At 41.8% G+C, this 18,673-nt stretch overlaps 1 protein-coding gene across 3 annotated transcripts; it reads left to right on the top strand.

Moving 5' to 3' along the window:
• The first annotated feature begins 23 nt into the window (after positions 1 to 23).
• zgc:101569 (uncharacterized protein LOC449822 homolog) lies at positions 24 to 18,600 on the top strand. 3 transcript variants are annotated; one of them, XM_041961411.1, is made up of 7 exons: positions 24 to 368; positions 1,814 to 1,984; positions 5,584 to 5,681; positions 6,577 to 6,721; positions 15,097 to 15,246; positions 17,331 to 17,446; positions 17,594 to 18,600. In XM_041961411.1, exons 1-7 carry the CDS (start codon positions 224 to 226, stop codon positions 17,699 to 17,701), a joined length of 933 nt encoding a protein of 310 aa, XP_041817345.1. In that variant the 5' UTR covers positions 24 to 223; the 3' UTR covers positions 17,702 to 18,600. The 3 variants fall into 3 exon arrangements, with proteins under 3 accessions (XP_041817345.1, XP_041817344.1, XP_041817343.1); XM_041961410.1 differs by having other exon boundaries at positions 24 to 383; XM_041961409.1 differs by lacking the exon at positions 24 to 368 and having other exon boundaries at positions 406 to 1,984.
• The last annotated feature ends 73 nt before the right edge of the window (positions 18,601 to 18,673 follow it).

Genomic DNA, 18,673 nt, shown 5'->3' with positions numbered 1-18,673 from the left:
GTCCCAGAACCGTGTGTATTGTCCTTGTTTCAGTGGGGAGTATAAAAGTGTTGCGCCTTCATATCGAAGTTTTGTTTTTATGTCAGCTAGCATAACATACGTTTACATTCTACATTGATAGTTTTTTGTTTTAAGACATTCAATATAATAAATGCGATAGCACTTACTTGGTCGAGTGTTTTAAGAGTTAGAGCTTGTGGTGTTTCTTGAGTGATAGTTAGCAATGGCGCAGAAACTTTTTCGGACGTTGACGCCAATTTTAAGGGCTTCCTATCAACGCAAAACCTTCGGACCGTCGATAAAGGCGAGTCTTTCTTTACCAGTAAAATCCTACAGTACTATGAAGGAGGGAGACGACACAGGAACGGGTATGTTTGGAAACGGTCAGTAACTTCATGATGACTGTAGGAGGCAGCAGAGGCTGCCATACTGTCAGCACCGCCATAACACACCTGTACTACATACTCTGATGTCACCAATAACATGATTTAGAGTCAACACAGAACACGAAAAAGGGGCAAATCTTACAAAACAAGCTAATAAAAAAAAATTCACACTGTTGTGTAACGAACACATGCGGAAGGTTAACTTTTCAGTCCCATCACAACATAAACGCTTTTCGCAGTTAGGTTTCACTCATTATGTGATTAATAGGCCTTTTTCACAGCATACATGTTGACAGGTCATAACAGAACACGCACAGGTGTATTTAATTATCTTATGAGGGCTCAGTTCACGTAAGTAACCCAGTGAGCCAGCACACTCAACAGAAACGCTTTGAACGTGGTAAACCTGAATGGTATGCAGCCCTTCTTGATGTGTTTAGGCCCACCTGTAGATTTTCCACCATGTTAAAATGTGTGCTGTGAAAATGATTGCTTTCCCAATGAAGGCTGCTCCTATTATTTTCATTTTATGATCGATTAATTATAAGCAAAACATGATCATGTTTGAAGCATTGTTTTGCCCTTTGCTTAATAAATTAATATAGCAAGTCATCAGTATAGGTTTTGACTAATTTTCAATAGATTAGTCATTTCAGAACTAGTCTGAATTGTTTTTGCAGTGTAGAAATTTGTTGTTAATGCATGGAAATGAAGCGAAACCCCTCAGAAACAATTACACCTCTAAGATGCGTTCCTTATGTTTGATCTGCTTTGCCCTGCTGGCTCACTGCGTGTCGCTCACAATCAGAAGTCCTAAAATCTAACTGTGAGATAAAATGGAAAATAACTTCACAGAGGTAGTTAAAACGTGGTTCCCCTCCCTTGCGCACACTGCACTCTGTGATAATTTGTTTTGGGTGTAGCAAAGTAGAAAGGGCTGCCTGAGACAAATTGCCTTTTTTTTTTCCTCACTTCACTGGGTTTTGTTAGCCGTCCCTCCTCCTTCGAATAGCCTGTGCGAACGAGGTTAATGCATCCAGTAGCTTTGTTTTGCTTGCTGTTGTCTTGGATGCAGTCGCCTCTGGCTGCGGTTGACAGTTGGATTCCCTGGGATGACCCCAACAATGTCAGGTCAACTGCCTGCTGCAACCTCAAGCCACAATCACTGGCACACACACACACTTATAAACACACACTGAGACAGAGCGAGAGCCAAGGCCCTCACCTCAGCCCACGCCATCTCTTTCATTGTTTCGCTGTCTGTCACTGTTTCTGTTATCAAGTCTGTCCACATAAAACGATTTACATTCCATCTCCATCCCTCCTATTGTGGGGTTTCAACTTAATGTCTCTGAGTGGGCCTCTCTCTAAGTGTTGTGGTCCATGTTGGTTTCTGTCTGTGCATCTTGATCATCCTCTGTCATTAGCTGCGGGACAGACTGTGGTCACAGTGCGCAGGGGGTCTGTGGTTACCGTGGGGATAAACCGCCCAGAGGTGCGTAATGCGGTGAACCAGGAGACGGCGAGGCGTCTGCTCGAAGACCTGGAGGCCTTCGACAGTGACCCGGACTTGAACGTGGCTGTCCTGCATGGGAAAGGTAAGAGATAAAATGGATGGATGAAAATCTGCTTCTCAGTTCAGTTTGTTGCTCATAGGTACATCATTCAGGCAGATGTAGAGAAAGGCAGACATACTACATAGAGTAACTCTGATTTTAAATGTTGTTGAGGGATTTTGTCTCTACTCACAGGCCTACCAGCCGCCCTCTGCATCAGTCATTTTCCTCTGTTTTTCCTCTTCCTCAATTTATGTTCCCCTCATTTTGTTATCTACTAAAACTTGGTATTTTTATAAAGAAAGTAATAAGTCAACCAAAAATAAAAACTCAACATTGACTTCTGGTTTCACACAGAACTCAAACTCCAGTCTCTTAGGTGACAGTCCTGTGTTTGACTCGTTCATGCACCACTACCTAGTCCCTACACCCACAGGGACTTTGTCCTTCTTTACATGACGACACCTGGCTTCCTAAAGGCTTACCAACAGACCTGAAGGCCACCTTCTCCTATAACAGCGCAAATGGGCTTATAATGCAGACTATCAATTTTCATGTGCATTTGTGAGAACAAATATACAAATCACAGAGCTCGCCAAACTCCTACGTCACTACTACTGCTTCCTGCAAAATGACACCAATTTGGGTGAAATACCAAGTTTTCGGGGTGTCCCCTCCACTCACCCTTTTCCAAGCATTTAGGAGAACTTGTGGTGGTCTTCAGGTAACGTAAAAAAAAGCTATAGGTGTTTTCTTTAGATCCATCGTTTAGTTTGTCCTTTCCGGCCTGCTATTGCAATATGGCGGGCTCTGTGAAAGAGAACCTGCTCCCTGTGTAGATCATGAAGGGCTTAAGAACACAATCCTTATTTTCAGGTGATTATACACTAATGAAAACACACTTATGAATATTATATACATTTCTGCCAATAGATCCCCCTAAATCCTACACTCTGGACCTTTTAAATAAATTGTTTGACTTTGGGAGAAATATGTGTACTATCCTTTTTGTAGAGAGTTATGTGAGAAGGTTAGTACCATCCGTATGTGTGTATGCTAAATTTGAAAAAACTACCAGGGGCAGTAACTTCCTGGAGTCTCCACTGGTTGCTTGTGGCAACATTGCAGTGATGAGAGGGAGAACATTGTGGGTTGTAGATGTGCTCTGATGCAGTTATGGAAAGTGATGGGATAGTCGATGAAATGTCCTATTTGTTTTACTCCTTCATCCTTCCTCAGCCCTTCACCTCTCCTCTGTCCTCAGCACTTGACCTACCTACTCTCCATCACCTTCCTCCTCTGCATCTTTTTTTCCAGCCTTTGCTCCATTGAGTCCTTACATCTAGCCAACATGCCGGAAGGCAAGACTAGTACACACGCACGCACACACACACCCACACCCACCCACACACACACACACACACCTGTGAGGTGGCCTGCACTGTGTCAGCTGCCGAAAGCCAGAATCATGCCACGGTTCCTAATACCTCTAAAAATAATCATCACACTCACTGAATGAACTCCTTCCCTCTGTGGAAATAATGTCTTCAACCTGGATCAACCTGTCTGCTGTATGAAGTGCACTGTGGCCTCAAGAGACACAAGTATATACTTTGTTTGGTACTTGAGAGGTTGGAGCCTCTCCAGATGACGGCTGCTGAGTGCCACTAGCCTCAGTCTCAGCGAACAGAAAACGGTGTGTGTTAGAGAGTAATTAGCTCGTGGTAAATGGGCTAGGAGCAGCAGCACAGTACGTCGTTCCAGCTAAAGTGGCTCTTCTGTAATGTGCTTTTAATCGTCCCTTCACATATTCCTGTCAGCAGGTTGTCCTGTATCGCTGCTCCCCTACAACAGGACGACTGAACTTCGCTGGTGATTAGCAGCCTGTCTGTGTTGTGAGATGACAAGCAGGGTGGTTTTAGTTTGGATGTAGTATTTCTGAAAACATAAGGAATCCATTTTGTTCAAATTAGCGCCAACATGATCACTCTCTCAGCTCTCACTTTTCAGTGTCGGCATGTTTTTTTTTTTAACTTGTAAAATTAAGAGTAATTGCTTTCCGCAGGTTTTGAGTGTGCTGGCACATATTTGGAGTGTTCGGGATTTGGGTTTCTGAAGGCGTTTGTGGTCAGCTACAATCTAGATGTCAACCCAGCTGTGTCACTACAGGCACATGTTCAGCTGAACTGAGCTGAGACCACTTTTAATGTCCGTAAAGCCTCACTAGTCCTATTAAAACACACTGTACAGTCCTAAAATTTGTGTTTCTGACATTATCATCATGTGACAAACTTAAACTTAAACTATACTACTACTACTACTACTATACTACTACTTAAACTATAAACAGTCAGTTCAGCCTGTTCAAATGACATGCAAAATAACAGGACCCTGAAACTAAAGCAGCTAAATGGAATTCAGCTATCATTAGTCTAATGAATTCCTTTTTTGGTTTTCAGACAATAAAAGTCAGAATCTCTACGGTGAAAAAGCCCTGTCATCATATTGAAACAGCAAAGGGTCTTTAAACACATAGTTGTCTGTTTGTTTGACCAGTGGACCCCAACGTTTATGGCATGTATCCCCTTAAATTGATGCGTCCTGCTTTTAGAAACTTTTCAGGTGGTAAAATTTTCTAGTAATTCGCAAGAACCCAAACCCCAACACACACAAAAAAATTGCAAAACAACTAAATCTCATGTATTTTTGTGCAGCACATCATGTTTGTTTCTGCTTCACTTCTTTATTAATCATCTCACCACAACTCAAATTAATCTTGTTACCCCTGGAGGCCAGATATGACCGTCCACTTACTTTTGACCACATTATATAGTTTCTACAGAAGAAAGCTATTTACTGTGTGCTGAAAATGTGTTTTTTTTTTTCATGATTTAGGTGAAATTATCCCTTAAGGCTTCAGCTTCGTCTCCCTATCATTGCTTTTCTCTCACAGCAGCGTCTGTGGTATCACTGCACCGCTTATTTTCAACTTATAAGTAAAGAGAATATCTCTCACTAACAAACCTCAAGAGTTTCAATAATGCTTTACCATCCTTAAGGAATGGACCAGCTCTGCATAACTTCTGCTCTTTTTCTATTTTTTTTTTTTTTTACCTACTAGGACAAAGGAGTTTAGGGAGCTCCGTCACGTCGCTGCTCCCATAAACAGCATGACGCACTGTTTTTCTGTAATTGCCCTGCACTGACCCACAGCTGTAATCAAAGCTCCCAGTTGATGGGTGTTGCTGGCACATGTGTTTGTTATAATCATTTTCATTACAGTTACATTAAGGAGAGAGGAGGATTTTATGAGTCCCTGCCTGAGCCTGTGACATAGTGTTTGTAGGCCTCTTGGGTAATGTTGTAATTACCACATGAATCCAACGGAAGGGGCTGTGGTCGGAGTATGTTAGTCTTCCATTAATGAGGATATTGTGTCATGCATGATCTGTGACTATGTATTGGATTTGGGCTCTTTAGGGAAGAGAAGCATTTGTGTGCCAGCCAGCCCAAAGCAAGCTGCTATCCAAATTGCAGCCCTCGGACTCCAGCTCAACTTGTTGTTTTTTTCATCCTCATCATTTTCCCTTCCTCTCTGACGTTCCAGCTGCCATACTTTGTAATTTTGTGGTCTCCTCCAGGAGGGAATTTCTGCGCTGGTTATGATCTGAAAGAGCTGGCCAATCACACAGCCTCCCTCAAATTGGAGCAAGATGTCACCAAGGGTCCCGGTCCGCTGGTGAGCTCTGTTTGGGGTGTGTGTCTGTGTGTGTGCGCTGGTGAGGCTTATATCTATATTTCCTCATGATCTTAATGGAAGGTTAAAGGTTTCCACAAAAATATAAAACCAGAAGATGTGGCCTGTAGTGATTGTGAGTATTTTTAAGGATTTGGGAAGACAGGTAGTGGTGAAGATTTGGATTTAGGGAAGGATGAAGGTTGAATCATGGAAATTCCTCAGTAACTATAGTTGTGAGTCCTCTGGCACTCTGCTATCACTTGTTTATGTATTCTTTAATGGATCCCCATTAGCCTCCACCAAGTGGTTGCTAGTCTCCCTGGGGTAAAACAAAAAGTACAAGTTGAAATTGCAATATAAACCAAGTATTAAGATCAAGAAATAACGCTTCACAGAAAACAACAAACAAAAGGAACCCATAATAGAAACAAAAACAAAACAAGCTTCACAAAGAATAAGGACCATAGCACAAATGAAGTACTGTAAGCTATAAAAACGGCATCCTACATAGAATGTGTTTGGATTGCATGTTAACTCTTTGGGATTGAGTGGACCTCCTGTGAAGAAAATTACAGCATTGCATCTCTCACAGAGCTTCATTTGTTCAGCAGAAACCAGAACCTGGATCATTTCTTACTCTTTTGTTTGACCAGTTTTGGAAAGAAATCTGGAAATAAAATCTAGAACACTGTTAGGAGATAAACCACGGAAATCAGAGAGGCAAAAAAAGCCTGAAATGGATGGTGAAAATATAGATTCACATAGACATGCTATATTCTATATTCTACAGGAAGAAGTGTTGCTGCCTTTTATTCCTTCTGTGTTGATTTCACTATGCTCATGTCCTACAGCTTTGCATGTATAGTATGTGTACTAATTCGATTGTTCCCCCCAGGGTCCATCCCGGTTGGAGCTGTCAAAGCCGCTGATAGCAGCAGTCAGTGGCTTTGCTGTGGCTGGAGGGCTGGAGCTGGCTCTGCTGGCAGATCTGAGAGTGGTGGAGGAGAGCGCCATCATGGGGGTGTTCTGTCGCAGGTTTGGTACGTCTGACACCTCATGCTACAGCTGTCTTTAGTGCTACTACAGCTACTACCGTGTAATGTTGCACTCTCCTTCTACCAGCAGTGGTGGTGTTAGGACAGTGCTACTACTTCTTTGTTTAAAAATGCTACAAGTGCCATTACCGCTGGAGCTTTTGAACCTGTTTTCAAGGTAGCTTCACTGAGATACTGGAGGTTTATGGCCTTAAGGCCAATGGTGGTAACGATCTAATCTTGTTCACTTTCGGGGTTTATCCTGCAAAACCAGCGATTGAACCAGCGACCTTCACACAGTTTGTTTCATGGAGAAATCAATTTTAAATCCATTTAATCCTTCTCTTCTACTCCTGCTGCTGCAGGCTCCTCTTCTACTAGTCGCACTACTATTATTCAACTATTACAGCTAATATTACTCCTTAAATCGATAGTATTGATACTATGACTGCTACTCTGCAGTACTACCCTGACAGAGAACACAACCACTAGTTTAAAAACTGCAAGAGTTACTAAACTACTGTGGCCACTTCATGTATGTCTAGTACCCCTGCAGCTGTCACTCGTAGTTGCAGCAGCAGCAGTAGTAGCAGTGATACCTCTGAGCACTTGCTCGGCAGCTACCACTACTTGAAACACTTTTCTCTGCTTGTTCCCTGCATTGTTTTATTCCCATCCTTACTCCGCTATGACCCTCCTCTTCTCTGCCTCTGATTGGCTCTGACCCTGACATTTTTGACCCTAACGTAACCAAGCAACGAACACTAGCCAATCAGAGAGACATTGGGAGGGTCTTTTGGTTTTTCAAACTATTGGGGTTTTGGCATAACGGGCTGTGGGAACAAATGGCAGCCCCCCTACAATGACTACCACTTCCTGTTTCTAGTACAATCTCAGCTAGTGCTCATGTCGTAGCTTCTATTTGACTCATCTTCTGTAAGTTAAAGCTACTGCTTTTTGATGTTCCTCTTTTAATGCTAGTGATGCTAATGAACATACTGTTTCTCCTTTAAATTATACCGTTAATACTGCTGAAACAGTCCTATCTCTACTGGCAGTAGTGATAGGAATAGTTCTGTCAATGATGCTGAAGAAGAGCCAAGGGTCCTATATGCAGCAGACCATCTCTCTTCCCTCTTATACTGTCCTTCTGTCTGTCCATGAAAGTGTCCTTGTTTTTCTTTGCATCCAAGCATACATCATTTGTCTCCTAATGCCAGGAAGTCAACGCCGTTTCTATTTTTCAACTTTGTTACTCTGTCCTCTGTTATCACCCCAGCCTCCTCTTGTTTGTGTGTAACGACGGAGTCATGGTGCGATAACACCACTGACGGTGACCTTTTGGCATCGCAGCCAGAGTCTGCTGGGCAGTGTTGATAAGTAGGAGAGGAAGCAACCGACTGCCAGGTTTCCACTGCGGGGCCAAACAGGGCTTACATATTATTTATGTCACACAGTTTCCTCATAAACAACATTTTCCTTTTTTGGCGTCTCGTAGCTTACTGGCACAGTTTGCCCGCTGACTCAGCTGTAGTTTTAAAAGAACAAGTAGTACTTTGGATCTTCTGCTGTAAACACTTAAAGCGAATCCTGATCCCAGCAAGTCATTGTTGGCTTTACGATGTAAAAGTGGCTCGTGTTGGACCGTTGCAGCATCTCTCATATAGCTGTCATTGCTTCACCCATGCTGCCAGAGGGTTTAAAATACATCCATGGTGTTTATAAATACAACTGTTGTACTATAATTTACTGGCAGTACTAGATTTAGAGTGTAAACATGCAGGGCTTATCATCTCAGGCCTGTAATTTAACAGGGGAGCATCCTGGCAGTGCCCTTGTCTTTGTGTCTGTCCGACTGTCCGTCCTCCCAGACTGTCTGGTTGCAAGTCTGCAGTGCCAAGCCATGCTCCAGTCTCTCTGCACTGTTACTTTTCACTTTAAGAGCCATTTCAACATCATTATTACTTTGAAATAATTTATCTCATAGCTAAACATAATTGATTACTAATATTTTTGAAACACCACAATTTAATGCTCCATAGTAATGGGGAATGGGGATCAAGCCTTCACCAGCATGTTAATTATGTTATGTTAATAGTTAAGTGTTAATTGTTTCAGTCAGTTCAATTAGCTCACCACCAGGGCTGGCTATCGGACTTCACATGAGTACTTTTTAGGTAGGAAATGTCTTTTCACAACTTGTTAAACTTGTTCGCTTTTGATCAGTTGGTCAGTTTTTCCAGTATTTTTTTTTTATAGTTTATATAGTTAAAGCTCTTCTATGGCTGCTTGTGTGTAAACATCTAGCTTTTTTCCCCCACATCTAATTGCATATATCCTGTGCTTGTCATTGATTGTGCAATTAGAGTCCAAAAGTTAAAAGATTCACCGAAGTATTAAAAATGCACCTAGAGAAACAATCATGTCTGCCACTATTAATTCTGTATGTTGACTATTGTTAGTGTTCAAATTCAAGCACAGGCTTTGCTGTCTGCCAGACACAAAAAGAGGAGAATTAGGAAAACCCGTGAAGACAGAGGTTCAGATTGGGGAGAGAGACGTGGGAGAAATTAATGCCAGGGTTATAATTTTAACATTATTAGTGCATCTCTGGACACAAACTGGCAAACTTCTTTCAATAGATTCAAAACTCTCAGTTTGTAGGCATGTTATTAATTTAACGCCTGCACTCAAACCTCTTCCATCAGCTCACAACTATGTTTGGGAGGCAGAAATGAGCATTACTGCGGTTTTGACACATTAAGTTGCACATTTCCTCCCAGTAATTAATTCTCTGCGTCTTGATTGCCACATATCTTCAGGCTTGTTTGTCAACACATTCACGTCGTTTAACCCAGCTTAGTTAAAACCACTGTGGTTTCTCATTCAGATGTGCATTTAGCAGAGTGATTATTACTTTGACTGCTTTTTTGTACCCATACTCTGCGTAGTTGAATGCTGCACAACCAGCATCTTCAGCCTGTAGTTAGTGTAGTTGAAATCCCGGTGTGGGTGAGGGATCATTAACAAGATTTAATGGGGCTGCATTCCATATGAGACCTTAAGTTTAGAAAAAAACAGACGTTACCGTGGAAAAAGGCACAGCAGCATGCATTTAAACTTAAGTTATATTACCAACATTAAACAATTGAAAACCAAACTTCCCTGCCCATTTACATCAAACACAGCACTGCGCCGTGGGACGCACAGTTTATTTAAAGATTCTGTGTTTCTTACCGATTATTTCCTTTTAATGGTTGAATTCTGTAACCGTTTTGGGGTCGGGCACAGATGGCAGCAGCAGCCGGAGGGAATCCCTGGTGGCTTTGGAGTCGAAAAACCCTCAGAGGCTTGCTGCACCGCTCTGATGTGGGCCAATGGCAACCATAAGGATCTGACAGCTTTCTGGCACGTGATTGGCTGCCGAACCTGCGGCTTCCTGTCTGGGGCCCCTCTGCCCCGCCGAGGAGGAAATGAGAAGGAGGAGATGGTTGCGTCACAAGGGTCTGGTATTAGTGTCTACTGCTCATTGAATTTTGAGAGACCTGAATGAAAAACCACCATGCTTACTTAATTCCCTGATGTTATTTTGGTTTCTTAAACCAGAGGAACATCACAAAGCAAGAGAGAAAAAAAAAAGAAGCTGGCACCGGAAAAGGAAACTTAAAATAGTTCACTAGTGTTTCACTCAAGGATTTTTCTTTACATGGTGAGACTAAATCAGGCGAGCATGGGGGCTGTTAAGGATTGTTAGGATAGTACTGAATGGAGACCCCTCAAACACACATACACCAATCGGCCAGGTCTGCGTCTCGTCCCTTTCTCTTCTTCCCAGTTTTAAGTCCTGTCTCATACCTGGACGAGGGACCGACAAAGAGCGCCAAAGAAGAAGAAGCCACATGTTGAATCCAAGTCAAACCTCAGTCCAAAGCTGACATAACATCGGCCAATTCAAACACCCGCTCAGTGAGCTTGAAACTGAGTGACATAGTCCAGTGATTACATCATCTCGCCTCAAAACCGGTACTGCTTTTGAAACTTCAGGTTTCTTTTCCATAAAGAGTGAATGGACAAAGCAGTTGTGTGCAGACAGAAGTCGTTTGATGTGGATAAATTGATGGCAAATAATGGGCAATCTAAATACAAATCATGATAACAATGTCTTTATCAAAAATTAGAATAATGTTCAGCTTTGTACCTCAAATTCAGTGACTTTGGGGCAGATGGGGTTTGTGATAGGATCTGATCATATTTATACTTTCATGTGATCTTGCACTGAGGTGCTACACGTCTTCTGCCGTTTTCATTGTTCAAGGCCTGTTTGCAGCCTTGGTGGTCTCACATAATGGTGCCCCACAAACTAGAGAAGACACAGCCCTGGTATTAACTCTGTGGGCTAAATACACGAAATCAACTTAACTGTGTGGCACTCGTGTTTGACCCAGCCCAATGGGAGCTATTTTCCTCGATTCCCAGTGAGTATTTCAAAGTGAGCCTCCGATTGAAGGCTTGCTCTTTTCCCTCTGTCCATTCACGGTGCCGTTGTCCGGAAATTGTTAATCCACATCAAACTTAATCGCATTACCCTCATGGGAGGCCATTGTACTGGATCTTACTTTGATGTGGTGAGGATGCCAGCAGCACCAGCAGCAAACCAGAACACCGCAGTGTGTGGTGTTTCACACTCTGTTCGCAGGTTATTAGCAGCTGTAGCCGGTGGATGTGATGCCCCATGGAGTGTGGTCTAATCTTGTCAGACTTGGTACCAATAGCAGGTACAAAAATGATGCCTTTTCTGTTTTGGTTGCCAAGTCCACAAGGAGTTCAGGGGTCAGCTGTAGATCAGCAGTCTTTTACCTGGTTCAGTGTCATCTGACATTTCAGCAGGGTGAACACTAGCTGACAGGTGGGTTGAACCCAGCTCCTTTTCTTTCTTTCTTAAATTTATACTGAATAGATTCTTACGATTTTAAGAAGATCTGCAGCATTTTGTTGTTGCAGTTAAAACGTAGATGAACCTTTCAAATGTTCATTTTACGCTGTTATCATTTTAGCACAGTTAAAGGAACCATTCCGAACATTATGTTTTGTCTTTTGTTGTAAAAATAAAATAAAGGCATAGTTCAATTTTTAAAATGTCACTGTACATTGTAGTTAACTGTCCTTTCAGCCTGTGAAAAAGCACTTGTACTGGTTAGCATTTGTTGATCAGTATAAGTTACAGCAGTTAAAAACTTTGTGTCATTAAATGTGTCAGAATTTTTTTCAAACATTATACAAAACAAGTTATGCTGAAAAATGTGATGAAATACTTTTAAATGGTCTTTTTAAATAAGTGAATGCTGATTTGAGGGTCCTAAAAATCAAAATACCAAATTTAAGTTTCTAAATGCAACTTTTTGTGATGACTCAAATAGGATTTGGGAAAAGCGGAGCTGTGCTGATATCACAGGCAGACACATCATACCAAACCCTGCAGCAAGTAGATAAAATACAAGATTTTTTTTTTTCCTCCAGACTTCTCCTACACATCAGTCAGATAAGCTGTGATGCAGGAAGAGAACCACCTATCTAGTTATTAAACAATAGGCTTTGCTGACTCATGTTCAACCTTGTTAATAACAAGCCGCAGTCTTGACAATGGGCTTATCTGCTTTGAACAAGAAGGCTGAGGACTCCTTTGCAAATGTTTATGCCAGCGATGACAAATCCGCACTTCTGTGTTGCGGACGCTGACTGATTATCTTGTATCAGGATCACTGCCAAACATTTTCCTCTAAGAAACATGGAATAAGGGATCAGAAGCCACCACTCGCCGCCTCAACCATCTTCTTTAAAGCCAAACATGCCTTTTGAGTTAAAACTACTTCAAGGAGGTGCTCCCAACCTCCAGGCTCCCATTCATGTGGGACAAAGCACAGATCTGTGTAAATTCCCACAAACAGGACACATCAGAGACAGGACTATCAGACAGAGAGAGAAGGGTGAGGGTTGGAGGTGCTGGAGACGAGTGCCGTGGATAAGAAGAGAGATCCTTCCGGTTGCTGATAGCGATGGTGCCAACAGCAGCACCAAAGACAGACAGACTGGAGGTCAACCTGGTTCTTTATCTATCCTCGAAGAGTGAGGCTCTGTCTTCCTCTGCCTCATTCCACCTCTGTGTGCCTCTTACTGTTTCTAGCCAGCCTCCCGCATCACTCTGTCATTTTTATTCGTCTTTCTGTCTTTTGCTGTAATCAAGATGGATAGTGCTGTGATAGTCCTGTCACTAACTACTATGATTCCTAACCAGGGCTACATGTACCCCAGAGGGTACTTCTGCAGTTGCAGTGGCTCAACAAATTTTACATAAATGAATACATTTAAATCAGAATTTGATTAAAAGTTATTTTCAAATATTAATTAAACTGTAACACCTGGACATTAGGTACTGTTAGAGAGCAGTTAGCTAAAAGTGATAATTAAATGATTAAAATAATTAGCTAAAAGTAATGGATAAGCAGTTCCAATACTTCTCTAAGTAATGCAGAAATGGTTGAAAAAGTGAAAAGGAATGGATAAAGGGTTGAAACAGATATATTAAAGTGCATAGATCACTGAAATAGATAACTGAAAATAATAAATAAATGGTGAAAAAGCTAAAAGTGTTGCAAAAATGGCTGAAATAGCAAAAAGTAATGGCCAAATGGTTGAAACACATGCAAACTGCTTTTATACTATCAATAGTTAAATGTGATTTTAAGATTAAATGAACATGTTTGGAACAGTGTAGGTGGTGTTGACGGTTGTTTGAGTTCAGCTAATAGGGCTGTGGATGTGTGTCAGACAATGTAGGGTTATAGCCACTGCACTGTAGGATGTGTGTGTGTGTGTGTGCGCTGTACAGACGTACTTGTATAGGAATGTGCTTATGCATGTAAGCGTGTGAAGTTACATGTGCTGCACGACAGATCTCCACGGAGCAAAACCTTGCCTCAGACACTCCTGGTTGTTGTCTCAGTCAATATTGAAAAGACCTTGAACCTCACACACACCTGTGCTGCAAGGATCTGCTCTATTCTTATCACTGAGCTCCCGAGAAAGGAATTCAGGCGTCACATATGTTGCATTTCATTGGCTCAGCCAAACACTCTGTAATTTACGTTTCAGTAGAGTATATTCCTGTAATGGGGGATGACTGAAAATTTGAGTCAAATCTGGTATTTCCAGACAGTGTAACATCCTCCTTCCCCCACCTAATCACAGTCTCCTTTCTGTCAGAACGCCATATATGGTGACTGAACCCAAACCAGGCCCCTGGATTGGTGGCACATGTACTATCACTGGTATTCCATGTATTCCAATTTCATTCATTTGAGTGACACAGAGAAAGAGAGTAGCTTGCAGAGTATGAATAGAATCACAGTGTTTCCACGACTCCCTACCGAATGGCAGAGGAGGGAGGAAAAAACCGAGAGCTAGCATGATGATTTGGGGTTATGAAAACATGTCCGACACATGTGCTCTCAATAAGGGGCGGTCAAATAGAATCAGCGACTTGGAGGAATTAGGGAGTTGGGATTGTGGCGAGGATCTTGGGAACGCTGAACGGTAGAAAGTATGCCAGTTCCAGCTGGTGCTCTTTAGAAATTAGGACAGATGCCAGAAGCTTACTGTACCTTGCAGTGTGCTCTCTCTCCTCTAGTTTCTCTCTTCCCTCCCATCCCTCATTCTCAGAAATAATGCAAATGTGTCCAGTGAGACCGGGAGTAAGGAGGAGTTTGAGTTTTCACGCACTGTCGGAAAGAAAACAGAGTCACAGTTAAGGAGTAAAATTGTTTAAAAAACGTTGTTCCCCTGACAGCTGTAGAGGTAGATTAATGCCAGCAGATTGATATGTGTCTCTTGGGCTGCTTTCACACAGCTGAAGTGAGCTGAACCCAATACTCTGGCACAGTGGCCCACATATCCTCTCACCTTTTACAGTTAAATAATCCATATTTTTTGTCTAAAGACCCCCATATTCTGGATATTTTTGTACTGGCACAAAGGAATCTCCAAATGTGTTAGATCAGCAGTGCAGCAGGAAGGTGTAGATATTTTCAACCAGTCTGCAACACAGACTAATTTTTAGCATTTAAGATAGGGCTGCAACTAACAATTATTTTCATTATCAATCAGTCTGTCATTTTTTTTTATTTATCAGTTAGACAAAATCAAGAAAATGGGCATAAATCAACTAATCATTTGGGGCTCTTGAGGGATTTTAGTGAGTATAAATGCATTGGTCTGATGTAGCATGGAATATTTTGGATACTCTGCAGTACTCATCTTGGTACACGCATCACAGTCATACAAGTAGACCCACAGGCATATCTGATACTGAGCATCTCTTCTTTCAGGAGTTCCCCTGATTGATGGAGGCACGGTGCGGCTCCCTCGTCTCATCGGTCTGTCTCGAGCCCTCGACCTGATTCTGACTGGACGGCCAATCGGAGCACAGGAGGCTCTCGCCTACGGACTGGCTAACAGAGTTGTTCCTGATGGCCAAGGTATTGTCGTCTATGTCCTGTCTTTATCAGTGCTGTGACATGAAAAGGGCAGATGGAGAAAGTTTTTAGAGAAAACGCAGCTCACCAATGTTTATGTTTTTATATAATTCGATGAGTTTTATGATCAGAGGTCCTGTGTAAAAACACAGTACATATTATATAATTTAAAATGTCATGATCATCAGTCTAAAACATGACTGCCATTGCAGTGCTTTTGTAGATTCATCCAGTAGTAGTTGAATGTAGTAGCCAGACTTTTCTACAACATTGATAATGAGAAAAGAAATTCAGGAAATTATGGTGCGATTCATAAATAAGTATATGATTAATGGTGGGTTTACAGTGTATTGTAGTTAGCATTGTAGGACATTTGATGGCAAATGGTAGAGATATAAAGAGCAGGTATGGGGGAAGCTGAGAGTCCTCTGTCTGTTGGGGGGGAAGTAGAAATCGTTATTCACTGTGAAGACCAGTCCTGTAGACACCACAGAGAAACAGGCCTGTGACCCAGTTTCATTCAGGAAACGTAGTTTTTAAGAGCCTGTCTTTTAGGTAAGATCAGACAAAAATCATATATAATCTAAATTTGTTCCAGTGAATCTGTTTTCTTTATTTGGCTCCAACACCACGCTGAAGCCATAACTCAACATTAGCACCGTCCTCTCCTCACTCATTCAAGCAGCAGTCTGAGTATTAAGCTATGCACGCATTTCAATATGGCATTTCCTGTATTATATTAATGCATGAACACTCCCGTATTCTTAAATCCCCAAAAAAAAGCCGTTCCATGTGCAAATCTCAGATTCCCTCCCCTCTCTCCTTAGACGTTAGAAGAAGATTAGCTTAATTCTTTTAGGAAGTTCCTCTTCCCACAGTCAAGCCTCGGCCTAATTGGCCTCTCTGAGGGATGATCACTTAGCGAGGGTTTAACATCAGAGGGAAGCCAAGAAGTAGCAACTCACCAACACATACACGCACACAGGGCATCAAAGCTTGGCATCACGAGGCGTAGCTCTTTCCATAGGACTGATCTGGATGTGGTCCAGTGCTTTCATGTGGGCGAGGAGGCAGAGTGGCACGGGTAAAGCTCATGGAGACACAGCAGCAGGGAAAGGCAGCGTGGACGGGCTGGTGATTTTGGCTTTTGTAATAAGAGAAAGGGTTTTGTTTATTTGTTTCGCGTACATAAACACAAAACACATGAGGGAAATATGAAGGTATGTGTGATGGTGTGGTAGAAACCTGTAATAGCTTGTATGAAAACTACACCCAAGGACATATAAAAGGTAAACTGCACATGTAAAATAAGTGTAGAATTATGGTACGAAGAAATGCAGAGGAGCAGGAGTGTTTACTGTATTTGTATTATGAATGGTTTCATAGTGATCATCATTGTTCCAAATCAAATGTGCAGTGCATTTTAATGTATTCTCTTTTAGTACATTGACAATGACACAGTGGAATCCATTATATGTACATTCTCATCCCACAAGAGAACTCATAGAATAATAGAAAACAGACAGAGGTGGGATGTTTTACACAAAGGAAAAAGAAGATTGTTAGCTAGTCCAGTTGGCTGAATATGGACTTGTGAATTATTAGCAAAACAATATCTAAACCATGAGGTAAATCTGTATACAAATGTACAGATTCATAGAATGTTGATATCAAAAATGGTCCACACCTGCAGTTTAAAAAAAGAGAGCTACAGCAGCTTTGGAAAAAGTTGCTAATCTAATAAACTGTTTTTGCAGCAGCTCCGTTTTGTACAGATACATTGGAACAATACCTGACCATATTACAGTATGTTAAATATAGATGAATTAAGCTGTAATATTTGAAGAAACATGTGCACAAAACCTCTTATTTTTCACAGAATCCCGAGACATTTAGTGACCTTAATGCAGACAAATCCACCCTGTTCTCTCCAGTAGAGTTTATCCAGTCAGAATACTTAAAAACATGTTGATGAAACTTTGATTACGTCTTCATTATGATCATGAAGTTTAATTTGCTCACTGTCATGTTACGCATTCCCTGTTATTCCCTGTGTTCATCTGTGTTACTTCATGGTGCTGCCACAGCTTTACAGGAAGCTCTGCAGCTAGCGGAGCAGATCAGCTCCTTCCCTCAGCAGTGTCTGCGGGCCGACCGCTCCTCAGCCATGCACAGCTGCTACGACGCTCCCTCCTTCACGCAGGTACACCTGACGGAGAAATATCTACGACACCAACATGTCAGCTTCATATGACATATAACAGATTAGCAAAGTTCAGGTGGATTCTTTCATTGATTTGCTGACATTTTGTCATTTATTGATTGGTTTAATCTGTCCTCCTCTGTTCAGGCCATGCAGTACGAGGTGGACTACGGACTTCCTGTCATCCAATCAGAATCTGTTGCTGGGGCAACCAGGTTCACCACTGGAGCAGGGAGAGGAGGAAAATTCTCCTAGAATTTAGTTTGCAGAGGCCTCGTGAATTGTGATTTTCAGGTGATCTATTGCATCTCGCTGCACCCATTTTGAAGGACAACGGTTACATTTCAAACATGCAGTAGATTTCAGACCCTTCAACAGTGCTGAGCAAACCTAGTCAGTTTCTGTTTAGAATATGTTGCTTCCAGTTGATTTTGTATTCAGAAAATGAGAGCTCATTACCGAACCGTGACCTGTAAGCTATGCATCACACTTCCCTCATTTCAGAAGTAGATAACAGTGACTCGCAGTTGTGTAAAATACAAGACCTAAGTTGACTTTTTTTGAAGTAGTGCAACTGCAAAGCCTTTATTCTGCAATATAGTGCACTGTGTAATGCTCACTTTATCCCCCCTGTTGTAATTTTAGCTTTAATTGTTATTGTTTAGGTTTGGTGTGACGACTGTGAGCAACACACATTTTTTACACATCCAGATTTTGGAGGCAATACCACAAAGATTAAGACACAGAAGTAAAGTTAGTCTAATGTGTATTTTAGAGTCACAGTTTGCCTTTGATGTGCTGCACCCTTTTCCTCCCGACGTTCAGTCCCCAAGCGCCACATTTCATGTAGCAGCGTGTACACAGCTGTTTTCAAATGAAGGCCGTTTGGACTCCGATGGTTGGGAGGGAATGCTGCTCCGCATAAAGTATAGACTGGGGCTTTAACTTTCATTTTCTTGATGCGAAACACACACACACACACACACACACACACACACACACACACACACACACGCACACACAAACAAAGCTCAAGCCATCTTCTCTAAAACGTTCACCCAAGCTGATTAAAGCAAACCAGTGTTTTGTTTTTCATTTGAACATCAGCCTATTAGTCAGATGTTCTTGTTTGTGAATTATAAATATATGTGTTGTTTAAATCAATGGTCTTGCGCCTTAATTTTTAACCTCTGAGGAGAATCACCGAGCTATGTTTATGTGGTGGGG

Source organism: Chelmon rostratus, chromosome 20 (assembly GCF_017976325.1).
Source record: "Chelmon rostratus isolate fCheRos1 chromosome 20, fCheRos1.pri, whole genome shotgun sequence".
Lineage (NCBI taxonomy): Eukaryota > Metazoa > Chordata > Actinopteri > Chaetodontiformes > Chaetodontidae > Chelmon > Chelmon rostratus.
This window is presented reverse-complemented; position numbering and strand designations above follow the sequence as displayed.